General features: G+C 38.0%; 2 protein-coding genes across 3 annotated transcripts; both read left to right on the forward strand.

The window, feature by feature from the left end:
- Positions 1 to 3036: 3036 nt before the first annotated feature.
- LOC108669991 (rab-like protein 2A) lies at positions 3037 to 9885 on the forward strand (the record flags this gene model as incomplete). Its single annotated transcript, XM_018157431.2, has 5 exons — positions 3037 to 3160; positions 5917 to 6017; positions 6767 to 6857; positions 7299 to 7396; positions 8323 to 9885. Coding segments are annotated over 5 exons (621 nt in total), but the record flags the coding sequence as incomplete, so codon positions are not given.
- A 4395-nt stretch (positions 9886 to 14280) lies between these two features.
- LOC108669996 (centrosomal protein of 41 kDa) lies at positions 14281 to 18486 on the forward strand. 2 transcript variants are annotated; one of them, XM_047882883.1, is made up of 3 exons: positions 14281 to 14578; positions 15683 to 15790; positions 16160 to 18486. In XM_047882883.1, exons 1-3 carry the CDS (start codon positions 14372 to 14374, stop codon positions 16865 to 16867), a joined length of 1023 nt encoding a protein of 340 aa, XP_047738839.1. In that variant the 5' UTR covers positions 14281 to 14371; the 3' UTR covers positions 16868 to 18486. The 2 variants fall into 2 exon arrangements, with proteins under 2 accessions (XP_047738839.1, XP_018012926.1); XM_018157437.2 differs by having other exon boundaries at positions 14283 to 14578; positions 15683 to 15817.
- The last annotated feature ends 881 nt before the right edge of the window (positions 18487 to 19367 follow it).

Genomic DNA, 19367 nt, shown 5'->3' on the forward strand with positions numbered 1-19367 from the left:
AAAATTCAACAGTGCTTCAAAATCGTAATTCGTAATTCTGACGCCCTGTGTCAGAATATGACATCCTGTCATTCCTGTGTGTCATAATTCCGACACCCTGTGTTGGAATTAGTTTTTACGTGTCTAAAACCGTCTCTTAAATCAATCATCTATTAAGTTATTTACCACTTAAAATCAGCAAATACAAGTTTGATATACTAAAAGGATTCTTAATATATTCACAGACTTGTTTAATAGTCTCAAACCATAATATTCTTTCTACACAAACAGTTTATCACTATTTAGTAAAGCAAGTTATCACTAACAACTAAAATTAAAATTAAAGTTATCACTATCAACTTTCATACGTTGTTTTGTTCTCACTAGGGCTGACTTCGACTTTAGCTCTGAGGATCTTAACATTGTTGCCGGGTGGATGTCTCACGTTGCGGGTGAGGTAACCATGTCACCTACTTTGAGTTTGGTATGGCAACAACCCTTCTATCTAGTATGTTAAAGGCGAATGAAAGACTGGTGTCTTATCTTATGAATTGAAATAAAAATACCGTGACAATGCTTAACAAGAGAATAGCTAATTATTGAGTGGTTGCGGTACGAGTACAGTGTAATGAGTAGACGTGTCTAACTGCGTTCCAGAGTTATGAATTATGACTAGGAATAGGGAAAGGGAGCATGGACAGGGTTACACATATTCCATCATTGATGAACTGAAAAATAAAGAATACAAAAGTCAATAACCTGTCCACTAAATAATAATGCTAAGCCTGAAGGGAAATTGAATGTTAAAACTGATGCAATGAATATTTAAAATAGATTCTTAATTGATAGCAAGCTGGTTGCATGCAGCAAGCAAGAAAATATGAAAAACAAAACAAACAAACATTATACTATTTGGAGTGAAATCAGGAAACAATTGCAAAGATAAGCTATAATCTGAACCAGGATAAACCGCTCAAGTAATTTGTAAAAGTTGTGACGTTATTGAGATAATACACAAAAGCAAAGCATTCAAGAATAAATTGCAAGCAGACTGTTGACATAAGAAATTCAATAAACATTAGATGAAAAGTAAAGCACAAACAAAGCTAATTAATCAGATCAGGAGATAGTAAACTTGTAGGACACTTACAAACATCTTTGGAATTAAAAGATCACACCTAACTAGACTCACCAACAACTTGTGGCAGTTCCACTTAATGGCTTGTCAATTTAGGGATCAGTAACTGCACTTGCATGGTCCTCCAATCATTATATCACAATAATTGTCCAAGTTGCAATAAATAGAATTAGTTTACAGGCTGAAAAGAACAGAAAGAAAACATACATTTAACAATAATTAATAAGTAAACATTAATTCAACAATAATTCATATATAGAGAGCAGATGGTTGGGTGAAAAATATGGTAGAGGCCTCCCGGTAACAACATTTTCCACTAGACCTAGTGTTTTGTGGAAATCTTGCGCACAATAGTATGACATCACAATTTCAACCATCTATGCATGCGTGGAACTAAGACCAAGCTTAACATAAAGGAAAAGGTTGAGGGGTGTCGGAATTACCCACAGTGTTGGAATTTGGTGCGTTTATCTTACTTAGCCTCTTAGGTCAGTTAGGGCTGCTACATTTCTGCAAGCTGCATGATATATTTTACTGAAATGATGCAACTTAAACATTCAAAGTCATATATGTTAGGATGGTTAGATAAATTTTGAAATCTTATAAGGCAATAATTTCGATTTATAAATTATTTTGTTTTTAATAATTGGTTCATGAGAAATATCATACTTGTCAAAGCCGTTGAATTAAACTGGTACAAAAATTATTCTGCCAATGCTTTGTTTGTATACTTTGCCACCCATAGAACTTATGTTGCCAGCCTCCAGGCTCCAAAATCTAAATGACCAAAAGAAATATGTATTTGGCCAACAAAACTATGCTACACAGCTTTCTATCACTATTTGAAAACTTCTTAGTTATTATGTCATATGTGACCATAAAATCCTTAAAATCATAGTATTATATTGTTTTAAATTTTTTTACTGACAACTGGTCAGTCAAGTGTTGTAGACACTAATGGTAACTTATGACAGCTATGTCAGTTATGTGGCATAGATAGTAGGTATAAGATAGCATAGCAAATATTGTTTATAAATCTTTTAGTTGTGATTAATTTTCAGACAGTTTTCAAAGAGCTGCATAATATATTTTACTGAAATGATGAAACTTGAACATTCAAAGTCAAATATGTTACTCATTAGGATCAGGATGGTTAGATGAATTTTGAAATCTTATAATTTATGTTGAAAATATATACTATGTCCAAGCTACAGATAGATTAGTAAAGTCTAAATTTTGGTTTTACGAAATTATTGCATATTCATGGGTTCAATTTTTTTATCATTAATATGTTTCCCTAGTAATGAATATAATATCAACCTTGCTTTTTTTACCTGAAGATAAAAATAGGATCATGGAGAAGAATCAAGCATGGCTTATCCATGTTGCAATGAAAAACAGGTTTTTTCTCTTGGTCTTGTTCTATGTCAAATGCCACACTGGTAAAGTTATTACTCTGTAATAAATCTTTTGACTCCCAAATCACATTTTGTCATTAAATTTAAATAACGAAGATCAACTGTGTTTTTATTACCAATTGTATGTGATATTCATAATTTACTTATCACATATATACTAATGATATGAAATTGAGCTGTAAAATGTCTTTTCATGTCTTGAAAGTTTCATTTAACCCAGCTTTGGTCCAAGCTTACATAATTCTTCTTCCTTATTGTAGATCACAGAATATTGAGTAAGCAACTTGTATTACTAAGTTTATTACTGTCATCTTCAGAGATTTAAAATAAAAATGTATAATGTCAATCAACCAACTTGAGGAAAATTATGCAAATTTTATGACCTGACTACAAAATTGGGCAGAAGACTCCCAAAAGAAGACAAAACTGCAAAAGCCTATTGAGAATTATGTTCACCCTGCTCTTGATGCCTTGACACAGTAACAGATGTGGCATTAGTAATGGTTCTATTACAGGCTGGTTGAGAGGTTCCTAGTTGACAGCTACAAGCATCAGCAGCTATCCACATTTGCCCTCACTCTCTACCGTCACCGCACTACCGTCAAAAACAGGCCTGTGCTTGTAGGTCAGTCACCTGATAGTTTTTCTGCTGAAATATGTCTATTGACAGTATTTAGCTTTAATGGCTTTGTAAATTTCATGTTGCAATTGGTTATTTATTCCTGAAAAAATTATATTGTTTGATAATCATCTGGTGTATCTAAAGGTACTGAATCAATCATCTTTTTTATTACATACCTAAATCTCTACACTCATCCTGTGGGTTTGTTCAAGTCAACCTCAACAGATCACATGATAAACTATTCTCTTGTATGTGGTGATGCAATTTGTGTCTTATTTACTCATGCTCATGTCATGCTACCACCATCAATGACTATTGGTCTAGTAAACCTAGATCTAAAAAAATTATCTGCAAATCATATTGAAAGTGTTGTGGAGGTATGAGTGACTAACAGGATGTTGAATTCTGTTTTTGCCTTGTGCCTGACATAGTATAGTCAGATGGGGTAAGACAGGACCAAAATCACTAACAAGCCTGTAGCATCTATACCAAGAATAACTAAAAACCCTAAACCTATCACAAGGTGTATATATGCAATGGGCTTCTAAGCTACAACTCAGACGTTTTGCATCTAACATAGTTTTCTGTACAGATTAAAAAAAGTGAGCTGGTCCCATCTTACCCCACTGGGGTAAGATGGGACCAGGCATGGGGTAAGACAGGACCAACTGGCAATTCTTATGTTACAAGGTTTTTAATAAAAGTACAAATCTGATATTCAATATTATCAATCTAGAAATACATTATTTGATTAAACAACCATTTGTTACTGTTTTGTGTTGCAGGAAGTCAACTCTAATATCAGTCACATTGGAGTTTTTGTAATGAGAAAACTTTCTTAAGCATAGTAATAGTGGGTTGGCTTTGGTTCATTGTAGAGCACTGCTAAATGCTTCATGTATATTCCATTAGTGTCATTGTCTGAAAATTTATCAAATTGGTAATAAAACCAATGGATAATAACTTAAGTGTCAGACGTCATGTGTTTTCTTACTAACTGCATTTGTGGTGCACTTCTTCAAACATAGCTCATGCCCTCTCTCAGAGTTGTGATCATAATTATTTTTCATGTTGCACACAATAATTTTTCCCCCTGCCAATCTTGCATATACTAGTTCTGCAGCTCACTAATGGGAAGAGACATCCCTATTTTCTATATCCCTTTGATGCAATTTAAAATAGTGCACTAAATTTCTTTAATTAATAAAGCTAACAAGTTATAATGAAGTTTGAGCAAAAGATAAAAATTTTGACCAAAATACTCCATGTACTACACAATAATATATTCATTTAAAAACTATTTTTGATAAACTGTAGGGTAATATAGGACCATTTGTGGGGTAAGACAGGACCATTTGTAGGGTAAGATAGGACCACTTGTGGGGTAAAACAGGATCATTTAGTGGTCCCGTCTTACCCCACGTCTGGTCCTTTTTTTCCCCATTTTAGAATAGATGTCAGGCAGTGATGGTAGCAGGTAGGAATGCCTAGTATATCTCAAAAGTTGCCTATTACTTAAGGTTACCTGCCTACACCCACAAACTTGGCCAAAAAATTTTTTGTCATTAGACAGAGCTTATTTCCCAAACAGGGTTAACTATTTTGTGACCCTTCTTTAGATAGGTTTTCTTTAAAAATTAGCCAGAAATTCATTATTTGCAGAAGAGGGTTGAAACAAACACTGAAATGACAGGCAATGATTGCTCTAACATATTCTTCTATCAAATTAAATTCAGTGCAATTAGAATGCATGCCATGGGCTGGTCCTTTCTTACCCTATGAAGCCTGCAATCCTGTCTTACCCCATTTGACTATATCCCTGCTTACAATTCCTTTTCTTGCTGTGAGCAAGGTCCTGTTCATGAGGTCACTACAATTGATCCTATAAACCAGCTGAGCCCTTTTATTCATTGCAGTTTATGCTGATTTATCATTTTTATGACAAATCAACATCCTAATGGTGCAATGTTGTTTAAAATGAGAACACCTGCTTCAAACAACTCCATTGCTATCACATTATTTTTGGCATCTCCTGCCATTTATCAATGTAATCTTGCAGCTGAGTTGCTCTAACAGCACCAATCATGCACAATTGTATAGGTACTGTATAGCAGTGTTTCCCAAAGTGGGTGATATCCCAAAGTGTGTGTAATTGAAAGATCTGTGGGGGCCTTTGGAAAGATCTGTGTTTAACCTTTCTCATTTAAAAATTGCAGCATACTAAATATCAAGAGAGAGGCATTTGTTTTTATATGTGTCTGTCGGCGGGGGGGCACTATAGATTCACTGGGGAGCCAAGGGGGGCGCCAGCCTGAAAAAGTTTGGGAACCACTGCTGTATAGAAAACGTTTAAGCAGTACCTATGCTACTGAAAAAATGATAAAATTAAAAGTTAAAACGGAATAATATCTCCTTAAATATTTTTATTCACTAATAGGTAGTACCTATCAGGCTATCTGAGACAATTATTTTTATTAAAGTGTCTCGAATATTCTTATTATGTCTATTAATTTTTACATTCTACAATTGTTAGAATTATCTGTGGAATGTTGAGATTTTCCATTTAGGATTTTATTTATTTGTGCAAGATTTTCATGGAAGGATATTATAACTGTAAATGATTGATCTCTCAGGTTTCCACACATGTTCAAGTTATTTTTTATATTCAAATTTATCTTCTTTTTCAGAGTTCACTGTTATTTGCTCTTATCAGTTGATTATGTAAAAAAAATTCATCTGAAATCCCAATTTTTCCTCAGACTTCTGGGACACGGCAGGCCAGGAAAGGTTCCAGACGCTGCATGCCTCATACTACCACCAGGCCCACGCTGCCATCCTTGTGTTTGATGGCACCAGGAAAGTAAGATGAGTTCTTACTGTTGTAAACTTCAGCATAGCCTTAATATGTTCACTTGATTTATCCTCACTATCATAAACTTTCATTAACATTTCCCATCCTGCTCTAGCTTTGTTTAGGACTAAATTATTAGTGCTCTTTAAAATGCTTCACATTGATTGTTTGCTGCAGTTATTGTTCTCTGCAGCAATGCAGTTATAAAAATTGTCAATAAAGCACTAAATTCACTGCTATAGGAGGATAAATTCTCACATTTTCTAGTATATGAAAGCTTTGGTATACAACAAATGACAGTTTTGTGAAAATAAAAATTATCCATTCTTTGGTGCTGCTGCTCAACATTAAGCTTACACTGTCATTAGATTGTATCAACATTTATTGTGTTTCATGACGTTGGCCCAGACAGTGCATAATGAATGAATGTTTTTTTCAAAGATTTATATACTTGATGATCCGTAGGAATAAGAGCAAATAATACCTACTCTATCTTTAGTGTATATTACTGATTATTAATCTGAGAATAATGAATGATATTCATCAATAATAACACATATAATTTGCTGAACTTTTTCATTGATCAGTGTTTTGAGCTGTAGTTCAAATTTCATGATCTGACAAGTTCATTTCTACCAAATTTTCTAATCTGTTACATTTTTTGTTCCTTCTTAACATTTATCAAAATTTATTTTCAAATGTGCAAGTATTAGTATAGGCACTTTTAAAATATACACCTGATCTATTTTCATGTTCAGGTAACCTACAAGAACCTGGCTACCTGGTATACTGAACTGCGGCAGCATCGGCCGGAGATACCTTGTCTGTGCGCTGTCAACAAAATAGATGGTGAGCTGTCAGCTGGTAACAGAGTAGATGGTGAGCTCTGTCAGCTGGTAACAGAGTAGATGGTGTGCTCTGTCAGCTGGTAACAGAGTACTGTAAAATGGGGTAACTTTGACCACTTTTTTTTCAAAATGATGCCATTTTTTTACTAGATAAGTTAAACTTAAATTGAAACATGCAAAATACAGGTCTATACTCTAGCTTTACTCACCATAAATTGCTGACTCCTACTGGTAACAGAGTAGATGGTGAGCTCTGTCAGCTGGTAACAGAGTAGATGGTGAGCTCTGTCATCTGTCAACAAAAGCCGACGTAGGTATCTGTGTACCGCCAATATCTGTGCAACAAGTGTATCATTGTAGCAACACAATATCGCTATTGACCACTTCATTCAGCCATTATTTACGTCACATTGCTATAGCTGACTGAGCAGTTCATGAGCAGAGAACGGGGGGCTGGGAGGCAAGACGTTCGGATTCCCCCAGCAGCACGGACTACCGCTCTACTACGTCTCCGCCGCCGCCGGCACTAACGTCGTCAAGGTGCGTCGTGGGGACTGTGTGTGTCTGCGTCCTCGTCGCCGTGTATACCTTATATGTGGCCGCTTGGGGTGTGCGTGTCGCCGTGTAGGTATGTGGGCGCTTGGGGTGTGCGTGTCGCTATGCGGTGTGCGTGTCGCTGTGCGGTGTGCGTGTCGCTGTGTGGTGTGCGTGTCGCCGTGTGGTGTGCGTGTCGCCGTGTGGTGTGCGTGTCGCCGTGTGGTGTGCGTGTCGCCGTGTGGTGCGCTGTATCGTCAACGGTGGGGGAGGCACTGTTGGCAAAAGAATAGGGCTGGGGGCTGGGCACGGATGATACCGGTCTGTTGTGTAAAGTCGCTCATCACCCCAAAACATTCACCATTTATTTACATGGCACAATTGCCAGTCACTCTTAACATCTTGCCAAACTCTCGCTGCATCTTGGGTCTGGCAGTCAGCATCGCTGGAAAGGAATTCTCTTACTATGGAAAGAATGTAGTTGTATTATCGCTTAATGATTAGCAGTTGGACATAAGGCGGCGCGCAGCGTGGCCTGGGAAAATAATAAAAAAAATATGGAAAAAGAAAATTATCATCTGACAATGATCACATGCAAAATTATCACAAGACGCAGGGATCTTCACATTGAAATTTAACTGGACAAAGATGTTTACAATTGAAGCTTCTTCTTTCCTTTGGTATTGCATCTACTTTCGTTATACCTACGCTCTTGAAGCGGACGGGATGCATGCTGCCGATATTCTTTTCTCTTCATGTATTTCAATGTTCATTCGTCCTTTCTTGACTAATTCTATTATGTATTTTTTCTGTTACCTATTATTTTACTTTTATTAAACTGCTACTCTGTTATTTTGGTCTACTGTTACATTTTCTCTACGTGATTAGTATTATTGTACGTGTATTTACTGCTGAGTTTTCCATGCCCTCAGTTATTCGAGGACGCGATCAAGGCTGCGTACGAGTACAAGATCAACCCCACGGACCTGTCTGACCAGATCATGGAGGAGTTGGAGCTACACCCTCACCAGGATCCCCAGGATCAAGATCTCCACCAGGATAGTGATGGGGACCAGAATGTCGGAATAACCACCGATAAATCCGGCGGTGTTGACGCCACAGACTCGCCGGCGTCATGATGATCCCAGCACTGCATGGCTGCCATCTACCGCAGCCTGTGGACGAGTCATCTTCTCTCGGGATGCAATATCGTGATTTTTTCGGTGTGATCTCTTCTTGGGATGTTATCTCGTGTTATTGTGTGATATCTGTGTACTTTTCCCCGTGTGATCATCGCAAGCGTGACGTTATTTGTTTAGCAAGTATCTTTTATCCACTAATCTGTTTTGGACTCACCTTGTTAGCTGGGACTCGTGCCTGTAGCCCCCTCTTCCACACCCCTCGCTCCCGGGGGCCGTGAGTGAGAGGTCACTGGATGCCCCCATCTTAACATTGAATTGCTTGCTCACCATTTGCAACCCTTGTTGGTGCCCTCATCCTCGATGATTAATAATAATATAAATGTGTGAGGGAATGTTCATTAACGATGCGTTATGTGGACCACCGTCTTGGAGCACAACTTATGCGTCGATACAATCCAAGTGTAAGCCTAATCTTGAGCTGCAGCACCAAACTGACGAAGTCCTGATAGCTCTGGAATTCGTTGGTATTTAATTCAGAATTTTAATTACCATTCTTCATTCAGCCACATCTAGAATACCTAATCGCAATTCTGCATATCTAACTGTATCTGATCACCTAGTATCATTAAAAGTTGAGCTTACGCATTCCTTACAGTGTAAAATGTTAGAACACAGATCACACCATAGGCCTATATGCCGTCCGACCAATGTCTATTGGGACCAACTCTAGTCATGTACCTAGTCACGAGCCTAGTTATTATTTATGTATTTAATAACTAGTTAAGTCGTTATAAGTTTACTCAAACTCCTAGATAATATTTAGATTAGTAGTTTTTCTCATACAGTCGATGTTGTTGGGAACCTTGCGCCATCTATTGCCTTGTTTTCTTTCTAAGCAACTGGTCACTCCACGTCTTTTGTTCACAACATATTATTATCATGTGGTTAGTTTATGACTTTTGCATGATATAATGCAGCAAAATTCACTTTGTAATTATGATTTTAAATAAAGCTTTTATTCAGCTGTAGAGATGTATTGTGCTCAAGTAACTACAAAGTACGTTTTCTTTCCATATATCATTTCAGTTACTCATCTTCTATTAATTCTAGACAAATTTCATCGATGAAAATATGCACATCTGATTTCAACAACCGGTCAAGAAATTTTTGATTTTGTGAAGATTAGCTCAATAAAAGCTTTCGCAATGCGTCGCATATAGAAACAATTTCTTTGTATTGACGTCATTTATATTGTTAATGTTATTGCGCCAGTTTATGTTCTCAGTGTCAAGTGTTTGCTCACCGACGATAGTAATTATTGTTGCACACCATAAAACAACGAATTAACAGTTATTCTATATTCTTTTCTTATTCCTAAATATGATGTTGACTTTTGGGGTGAGGAAGATGGTTCTTAACCTGAATCTACAATGAAATCCTGTGTAAATGTTGACAAAATTCCTCAAGTCTGTATTTTTTGATGCTGCTTAAATGAGATTCATTCATGTATAAAATGAATTATTTGTTAGTCGAGTTAATTTATCTAATTAGGCTTGTTGTTCGTTAAAGTGGCATAGGGTTTTTGGACCGCGCTAATCTTATGGGCCGCAAAATCAGTTTACAGAATATAAAATTTCTGATCGGCGCCGTTTGGCTCACAATTGAGTCAATGGTGTCAATGTCGGTCCTGCAGCCTGCACGAGTCGTCTATCTAGCGCCATCAAAACTACATCGTAAATAGTAAGACTCGGTCAGAATTTTGTAATGGGTAATGCGATGTTTCAATGTTGAAAGTTATCTTGTTTAATTAATTTTGAGGATATGTAAGATGATAATTCCACGGCTACATGCAGATTTGGGAAAAAAAATCCAGTTTAAGCCTTTGAGTTTATTGAGTTTATTTGAGTTACCGCGAAGGAAAAATTATGCTGACTTCTAACAAATTGCGTTAGTTTATTAAATTGATAAAAAGAACTTGGTCTATCGGATCTTAGATGCATTGTGCAAAATATATTGTGAATGTGAAAGTTAATTGCAACTGCTATATTTATAGTCTTGCTAGCCATCAACGACCCAAGAGTGGTCCGGTTGCGCTCCTATAAACAAACACGTGGCGAACATGAGATCCAGCTGATGTGCCGGAGCTTCGGGTGATTCCGTAATTTCAGGCGCTGGAGGAGCAACAGAATATCACTATAAGTCACTGGTAAAATGTAAAATACAGCCTTGCGCGACCGTTCTGGTTCAAAATTTCAACGCTTGATTCTCGTAAAGTAACAGTGTAGTAATTATTATATATATAATTATAACGTGCAATGTGGAGTGATGTAATGAAGTGAATCCATTACTTTTTCACTGTAGGTAAATCTCCACTCCATACTTTACACAAACTGTACTCTCCTATAGTGCTTCAAACATTAATGACTGTTAGTAATGGTTTTTGCGGTTTCAGCGTTTGTTAGCCTTTTAGGCAGGTCGACCTGTCGCTGTTTCTCGACACTACAGATTTTTTACGGATTGTTGCGGTCTCGAACACGCAACTCACTGCTCCATTATTGCTGTGCTTAACCGTTCGGCATCCTGACCGATTCTGACCAGAAACTGGAGCTCAATTGCTGAGTGTCACTTTACATTAAATAAGATTGATTATTACATAACTCTGAACTCTCATCATTGCATATGTGAAGAGATAAAAGTGTTGAACCGCCAAAACCTGATGAGATCGTACAACGTATTCAATGCTGCTCTAAGCCCCATGGAAGCGAGTTTCAGGTACTTACATGGAGTGCCGAGTGGTGATTTCAATTTAATAAGAGAAGTATTTACTTTAATTCATCACTTCGCACTTGCTGTGTTAGATACTTTAGTAGGCATGAGTGTTTCCACTCCTAAATCTGGGCGGGTGGCCCAGTGGTTACAGTTTAGAATACTTGGATTGGAGCAGAGAGGTACGGGCATTTATTAACACAGAATACAATAAACAGATATCGAGAACTTGCTAGTTAGATGCTACCTTCTGGCAGAGGCAGACTGGGTCCAGATGGGTCCGATCCCAGCTCTGTGCGCCAGTTTATGGTCGGAATCGACGAGAAGGCCGGGCGGTTAAGCACAGCAGAATTGAAGCTGCGAGTTCGAGACCGCAACAAGATGTGAATGTTCTGCTATGTTAAGAAACGGTGACATGCCCACGGTCTAATAAACGCTGAGACCGCAATATTATATATCTGTTTTGTCCTATTCTGAACGCAATAAGTCAGTAATATATTTTTATTTTATAGCACAGACTACAGATTTTCAAATTACCAGTGATTCGTTATGACTAGGTAGTTCAACCATGACTCTGCACTGTCTTCATTACACACAATGGGAGATATACGAGTGTGCTTTACACATTCAAAATCACGCACGACAGCAACCAGTGCTCACTAGGAGTTAAGTATTGGTATTAAATTCAAATGGTAAATAATATGCTTACTTCAACTTTCTCATTTATATTCTGCACAAATTTCCATTCGTTTGGAAAAATTCGATTATCTAAAACGTGAAATTGCTATATGATCGCTACTCGTAACATTTGCGGAATTTGCCCTGCCGCGGCATCCTAATGATCACTTGTTCGGCTTCTTCTAAGTTCTAAGTATCGGGTCGCCTGCCGAAGACCACCACTGCCCTGGATGTAATGGACCATCATGATTCCTGCCCTCCGGAACGTAGCCTTCAACACTTCAAGCCGTCCGTATCTAGGCCGTGGGTCGAACCAGCCCTCGGGCGAACGGCCAATTGTCGAGGGCGATAAATTTTGGAACAAAACATAAATGGATGTCCAGAGAGATCCATGGCGTTCGATTCAGGGCTTATTGATGTACAAAACTGGTGGTGCACGGCTGCGCTCCCCTAAGCATCCATCAAGTGCGTGCAGCCGTAGACCAGCAAAATCACTCTCAAATCAGCCTTGGAGGCTGGAGCCAACATCAACCTTCTAAATGCTGTAGATTTTTTCATCCTGGCACCTAAGCAGCTGTACTCAATTAACCTGTCTCACCACACGAACTTAAAACCAATGATTCAGCTCACAAGCTGCTACTCTAAATGGTTTATGATGGTTAATGTTCAATCTCAATGGGTAACACTTATACTCCGTTCTTCAATGATTTTTAACCCATACCATCACTTCTTACACATTTTTCCTGCGACAATTTGGTAGGGTAAATGCGGTATATTCCAACATCGTGGGTAATTACGTCACCTCTCTAGTTTTTCCTTTATATTAAGCTTTGTTTTAGTTTCATCACTTCCATGCACGGTTGAAATGGTGACGTCATACATTTGCCTGTCAAACTACTGCCAAAACACTAGGTATTGGCCAATGGCCATCTAGCAGGAAAATATTGAGATCCAAAGAGAGACAATGCACGCTACTCAGTGAGATCATCAAAAAATGTGTCAAATTTGACAGTTGACCTTGCTCTACTAAATAGTGAATAACTGTTTGTCACTAAGTTTGTGTAGGAAGAATATTATGGTTATCATAGTGGCAAACCAGAGCTTTTTTGGAATCAGTTCATTTTTCATTTCCTCAATAACTCAAGATTTATACCAATTTCTTATGTTTGATAATGCAGGTATCAAGGATACTTTACCGGTCTACATTATTATGACTACATGTAGAACTCAAAAATGAACTTGAAAGAGAGTCTAAAAAACTTCCTGCTTTGCCACTATGTAATATGGTTTGAGACTTTTAAATACATCTGTGAATATATTAGGAATCCTTTAAGTATACTTGTATTCGCTGATTTCAAGTGGTAAATAAATTAATAGATGATTAAGTTGAGAAATGGATTTAGACACATGAAAACTAATTCCGTCACCACTTGAATTGGACACACACAGATCGTTCCAAGCTATGTACAAAAATTAAAATTTGCCTAATTATAAGCTTAATAGTTGTTAATTAAAAGTGTAATTAAGTAGTGTTCAATATTCATTAGTGACTAGTGTTCTAATTCAAAGCCGTGTTGTATTCCAATACAGCTCACACAGCGAACGGAATTCGAACACGAGGAAGATGGCATTACGCATAGTGGCAATGCAGAGAGTTTTTTAGACTCTCCCTCAAGTTCATTTTTGAGTCTTATATGTAGACCAGTAAAGTATCCTGGATACCAGCATTATCATACTTGAGAAATTGGTTTGAATCTTGAGTAAATGAGAAAATTAAAAATGAACTGATTCTAAAAAAGCTCTGGTTTGCCACTATGGCATTACGTATCAGTAGAATTTGAAGCGCGGATGGAATATGCCTCACCACATGCCAAATATTGCCACACACAGTGTCGGAATATAGGGATTTGGTAGGTTTGCATTCTAAAGGCTTTTAAATAAATATGGCAACATTTTGTGACGTTTCATTGTTGCTGGCGCGTAGTACGGTGTTTTGCGAGTCACATAAAGCAAACAGAACTTGAGTACGGTAACGCATACGGTTATTTTTTTATAGTTTTTCATTTCTCGATGCGTCCTTAATGTGTCGGAATATACCGCGTTTACCCTAACTGAACTGGGTAGGGTGACAATACTTCAGTCTGTGACGCGCCTCATCTTGAACTACCGTAAGCAAGTAAATTTGTGGGGTTAAATAAACAGATATGGAGATTGGAGAACCTGCTAGCCTAGTTACTAGTTAGATGCTGACTTCTCCTTTTGGCAGATGCTGACTTCTGGCAGAGGCAGACTGGCAGCAGATAAGTGAGAAGAGCTAACAAGAAGTTCTTTGTGTATTCAGTCTTTCAGAGCAGGGTAATAAAGTTGTAGTTTTATTTACAGCTTCAGTCACAAAATGAACTTGGGGACTTACAGGTCTGCACTTTTTGGACCCCAAAACACAAAAAAATCCTTGCCAAAATATTCAATTGGAGATCGAGCAATTTTAGACAAGAAAGTTCACAGCAATCCTAAGTTCAGCCAAGTCCCTTCTCGCACTGACACCGGCTACAACCTCAGGAAGAAGCAACAACTTCAAGAAGAAATACAGAAGTATTATAAGGTCTGGTCCCAGACTCCTAGTCCTAGTCTCTTACTGTCTCTAGAATTTCCATATTAATACTTATATATTTTGGTATGCATACTGCATAGTAAGCAATATTACCACTTTATTGATAAAAAAGGGAAAGTTTTTCAAACAAATATTTGCGCAGATAATATACAATTTACTGAAGAAATTGTCAGTAAGAAATTTGTGGTTTTAACTCCTTTTGATGGTTTAAACTTCAAAGCAGGTGTTCTCTTGCTAATGCCATAATGGATCACGGATGTGAGACACTATCATTAAGGTTACCTTACCAAGTTACCAATCAGGTCTAATCTGCATGAACTTTTTTTCTTGATTGTTGGACCAGACGATGGTGATTAAAATAGTTTTCTTGTGCCATTTAAAATGTAACTTTGTAAGTGATGTTGCTAGTCTGCTAAATTTTATACCAATGACAAAACAAGTATAAAATTAGGTATTTGAAGCTATATCTTCTATTTAAATCTTCTAAAATGGTAAATTTAATATATAATATATTCTTCATCCAGTTCATGTCCTTTACTTCTTATGTTTAATTAAAGCTTGCTGAATAGTAGCCTAGTAGGAATATAGAGGATTATGTATATTGTTGATCAAAAATTAGACTTCATATCATTGATCTTCATACTGGAAGATATGGGCTGCTACATTGGTAAAAATTCTCATGAATAAACAATAAAGAGGATAAATGGAGATAAAATTAACAATATTAAAATAAATCAGCCAAACTACATATAAAGTTTTACTTGAAGAACCTGTGCAATTTGGGGCATCACCAAATTTGGAGTGCTCCCTCCAAAGCTCCAAGTAACTTGTAATACAACTGTCATTATAAACTGACTTTGATCCAGTACCATGAATCATAATATCAAATATTTGAATGACTCTTTAGTAATAGTTTATGAAGTCCATCACAATTTTATTGATAAAATAAAATTATTATCCCTTACATCATACAAAATAATTTATGAAGCATGATTCCCTCAATTTGAGTGATGTAGCAATTATCATCCATGCTACAGCATCCTATGTGCAATGAAATTTTGTTATTTTGTAAAAATATCATTTGTCTTTGTGCAGGTGACTAAGGATGAGGTGTTCTCACGCATCTCCCTACTGCAGCTACTGCGCCTCATGCTTGCCCAGCCTGCACCAGCAGCACCTGAACACATTCAGCAGACAGACACAGTAAATACATCCACCAGCCTGCATGAGTTGAGTATTTTACTGCAAACATGTGGTGCACTGACTTATTTATGCATTAATTATGTCATGAATTTACTTACATCTGTATCTGAGAGGTGATGACATGACAAAAAAAGCTTGGTAGTTATATTTTATGCATCTTATATTTATCTAGGTATTGTACTAAAAAAATCATTCTCTTCCTATTATTCTCATTATTATAATTATGTCTATAAGATAAAACACAAGTGATTGAGCTGACGAAAAGACTACCCTGTGCCAGTAAAACAGCTGTTGGTTTTTCCCATGTTTATAAGTATTTATTTAACTACCGTACAATAGTCATATTGGATACAATGATGTAAAATGTAGGTGGCTGAGCAACCTGATATGGTGCAGACAGCCGAGACGACCACCGCGGCACCTGCATACCTCCTAGTGGACGTACGTGAGGCGACCGCGTACAGCACCAGCCACCTGATCACAGCCATAAACCACCCGTCATGTCGGCTGGGCCGTTCCATCAACTGGGAGTGCAGGGAGCTGCTGCAGTACCGCAACCACCCTGACCACATCATCATTGTGTACGACTATGCTGAGGACCTTGCCCCTGAGTATGCAGCCACCCTGGTGCACCGTGGATACGTCAATGTCTTCCTTCTAAGTGGTGGACTGCGACTGGCACAAGACAAATTCTCCTATCCTCTTGTGGTGACCAAAGCTGAGGCTAGGGCTCGTGCTGCAGAGATGCCAACATCTCATATGGACACATCGATGGTCGAAGGAGAAACATCTAGAATGAATTTAATAGCTTCTGGTAAGGATATGAACAAGGATGATGAGGTTGAAGGTACATCCAGCATATGCTTGTTTAACTTGCGCAACGAGCGTCTTCCGGAGGATGTCATTACAAACCTCGCCGCCCAGCTGGCCACGGTCTACGTGCCGCCCCTCACCCTGGGTGAGGGATCATCCTCGTGGGGCTCGGCCCCTTCAACAAGTCGCACTGCTGGTGGGCGGCGACCCAATGTGCCCTCACTTCGACCTGCAGGTCGTGGTTTGTCCAAGTCGAGGGTCTAGCCATCTACTGTTCTGGGTGTAGCCTCCTTCGCTTGTTTGTTTCCAGCTGCAACTTGGTTTGAGGCCAAGCTGACGCCTCTGATTTTTATTTCATTTAACTTATCACTTGCTAGCTCGAACTATCTAGGTTGTTTATTCCGACAAGTAGAAAAACATTGAAATCCTAATTCCAATGCTACGCCTGTGTTTGCACATGTACGACGCCTAATGCAAATGTTGATGAAGTAAAGTATAGGGCTGCGATAACTTTTAGCCAACGTGACTATCTTATTAGTTATGAATTATTTCCATACTGCAAAGTATGAATTATTACTTTATCTTAGTATTCACGTAGAAAGTCTTACAAAGTTTTATCTTATTGTGTGTTCAGTTGTATTTTTACCTGTATATCCTTTAGCTTTTGTTAACTCTCTAGAATCTAGATCATTGGGGAGCTTGCTCCCAGCATTAGTACTTAAAAACAGTACATCTTCATCTTGACTTCGTCTCGAGACTCAATTTTTTACCGTTTTTGTTGTGTAGAATGTCTTCAGTACCGTAGCGGCTTCCAAAAGCAAAATTTAAAAAGTAAGTTTTTTTGTGTGTAGCGTGTAGCGGCTGTGAAGAACATCAGATCCGTCCATTCCTCCTGGAAAGCTTTTAATATTAAGGTCGAAGTGTAAGGTTAACGCCTCATGCTCAGTGGCTTCTTGCAATCATTGAACTAGAAGTGACTCTGCTTGAACCTCACATTAGTGGAGGATCAATTATGAGTCGCGAGATAGTGTTTAAAGTAAGGCACGTTCTAGTCATACTAATAAGGCTACAAGAATCGTAGAGGCAGTCATGAAAAAACAGCCGACAAATTCTTATCATTCACTTCGCCATCTCCCGTGAATCAAGTCTTTCTAATAAGACAACCGCCTGCACAAATGAAGTTATTCAGGATGTAGTGCAAGTAAGTCTCACGAATTAATTTCAAAGTTAACAAGTTTAGCATCATATGACGAAGCTTCTGACTTTCTCCATTTATGTATAGAATAAGCTGCAAATCTTTTGCTATGATAGATCGTTTGCATTCGTCACGGCTTGCTGATTTGAAACATCGGTTAGTTTGAGCGCGTCAGCCGGCCCTTCGACTTGCAATGCCGCGGTATAGTGTACAGTTATCGAAGGAATTAATCCATACCCAAATATGCTCCTGAAGTGCGACTATAACCGAGCCATGACACTGTTCCAGTATTTCTAATCTCTATTCTGTTGTGCGACGGAAGATTTCTTATAGTAATATTTTCTTTTTTGAATCTACGTGATAACTGTTGTTATCAATACTTCGTTGGCAGCTTTACTACGCTGTAAACTAAGATTTCCAGCATTCTTAATAATGCAGATGTTTTAATTATATATAGTCATCAGTATATATCTTAAGATTTAGTTGAATAGGAGCTTGGCATTTACCCTCACTGCTCTTGAAGACCATGCAGAAGAGATGGTCAGTAGTCACATAGAGGCCACAATGGCGCGCCTAGGGGCGTCATGAGGTCACAACTCAGGTTATCTTCATCGCTTGTGACGTCGACAGCGGCATTTTTATTTACCAAAGAGCACGTATAATGAATTAATAAATGGAGAAACTTTCACTCAGGTATGATTATCCATGCAGCATTACTTGAATTTTTATGTCATGGTTTCTTCTAATGCCCAAGAAAAGTATTAATAAACAAGGAGCTGAACATGGTAGATAACATGATGAAACTATTTGGTAACGTCATAAAAGCGAGAAAGAAACGAAAAAAAGGTAGATAACCAAACTCCGGATAGAGCTTTTATTCCATGTCAAAATAGTAGCTGGCATGAGAAGAATATATTTCTCAAGAACTGAACGCCTTTTGTTTTCGAATGCATCGCATCTTCGTAATCACGGTATTCTGGTGATAATCATAGATGACATCTCGTACGTCAATGCAGATTTTTTTACGAAATTTTTTACTGAACTTCAAAATTCCCTTTGGTTGAACGTTAACAAGACCTGTTCTACGTTCGTAGCGATGCATCGCTCGCCGCCCACATCTCGTCGTAGACGGTGCCACGTAGACGCCATCCAGTTATTCCAGTCTAAATTAACGCCGTTATCCATCACGCAGCGCCTGTCGGGCTTGAATTTGTTTATAACAGCAAGTAGCTGAGCAAATTATTCATTTTACTGCATGAATTAAGAATTAGATTCTTGTCTAAAATGCCTAGCCCTCGTAAAGATCACGTCGACTGAGTAAGTGTTAGGAGGCGGGTCCTCGCGATTCTTCGGGCTGATGGTTCAACCTTATCAGCCTATCTCCATCACTAATCTCGTGCAACTCTTAACAAAGGCTAAATGTGATAGTAAACAGCTGTTAGTCACTACTTGTTATTGGAGCGTGATGGTTGTTTTTTTTTGTGCTGAGTTTATTATTTTTTTTTTGTGCTGAAGAAGCAGAAATCCAAGTTCCTCAAGCAATACTCGTCTGAAGATTTAGATTACGAA

This window comes from Hyalella azteca, unplaced genomic scaffold (assembly GCF_000764305.2).
Source record: "Hyalella azteca isolate HAZT.00-mixed unplaced genomic scaffold, Hazt_2.0.2 contig11547, whole genome shotgun sequence".
Lineage (NCBI taxonomy): Eukaryota > Metazoa > Arthropoda > Malacostraca > Amphipoda > Hyalellidae > Hyalella > Hyalella azteca.

What these genes read in the sequence shown, in the direction of transcription:
- LOC108669996 (XM_018157437.2), top strand. Translation starts at nt 14,372, where the DNA reads ATGAACTTGGGGACTTACAGGTCTGCACTTTTTGGACCCCAAAACACA. An exon ending in AAATACAGAAGTATTATAAG is followed by an intron (nt 14,579 to 15,682) that starts GTCTGGTCCCAG and finishes GTCTTTGTGCAG; the next exon opens with GTGACTAAGGATGAGGTGTT. An exon ending in CATCCACCAGCCTGCATGAG is followed by an intron (nt 15,818 to 16,159) that starts TTGAGTATTTTA and finishes TGTAAAATGTAG; the next exon opens with GTGGCTGAGCAACCTGATAT.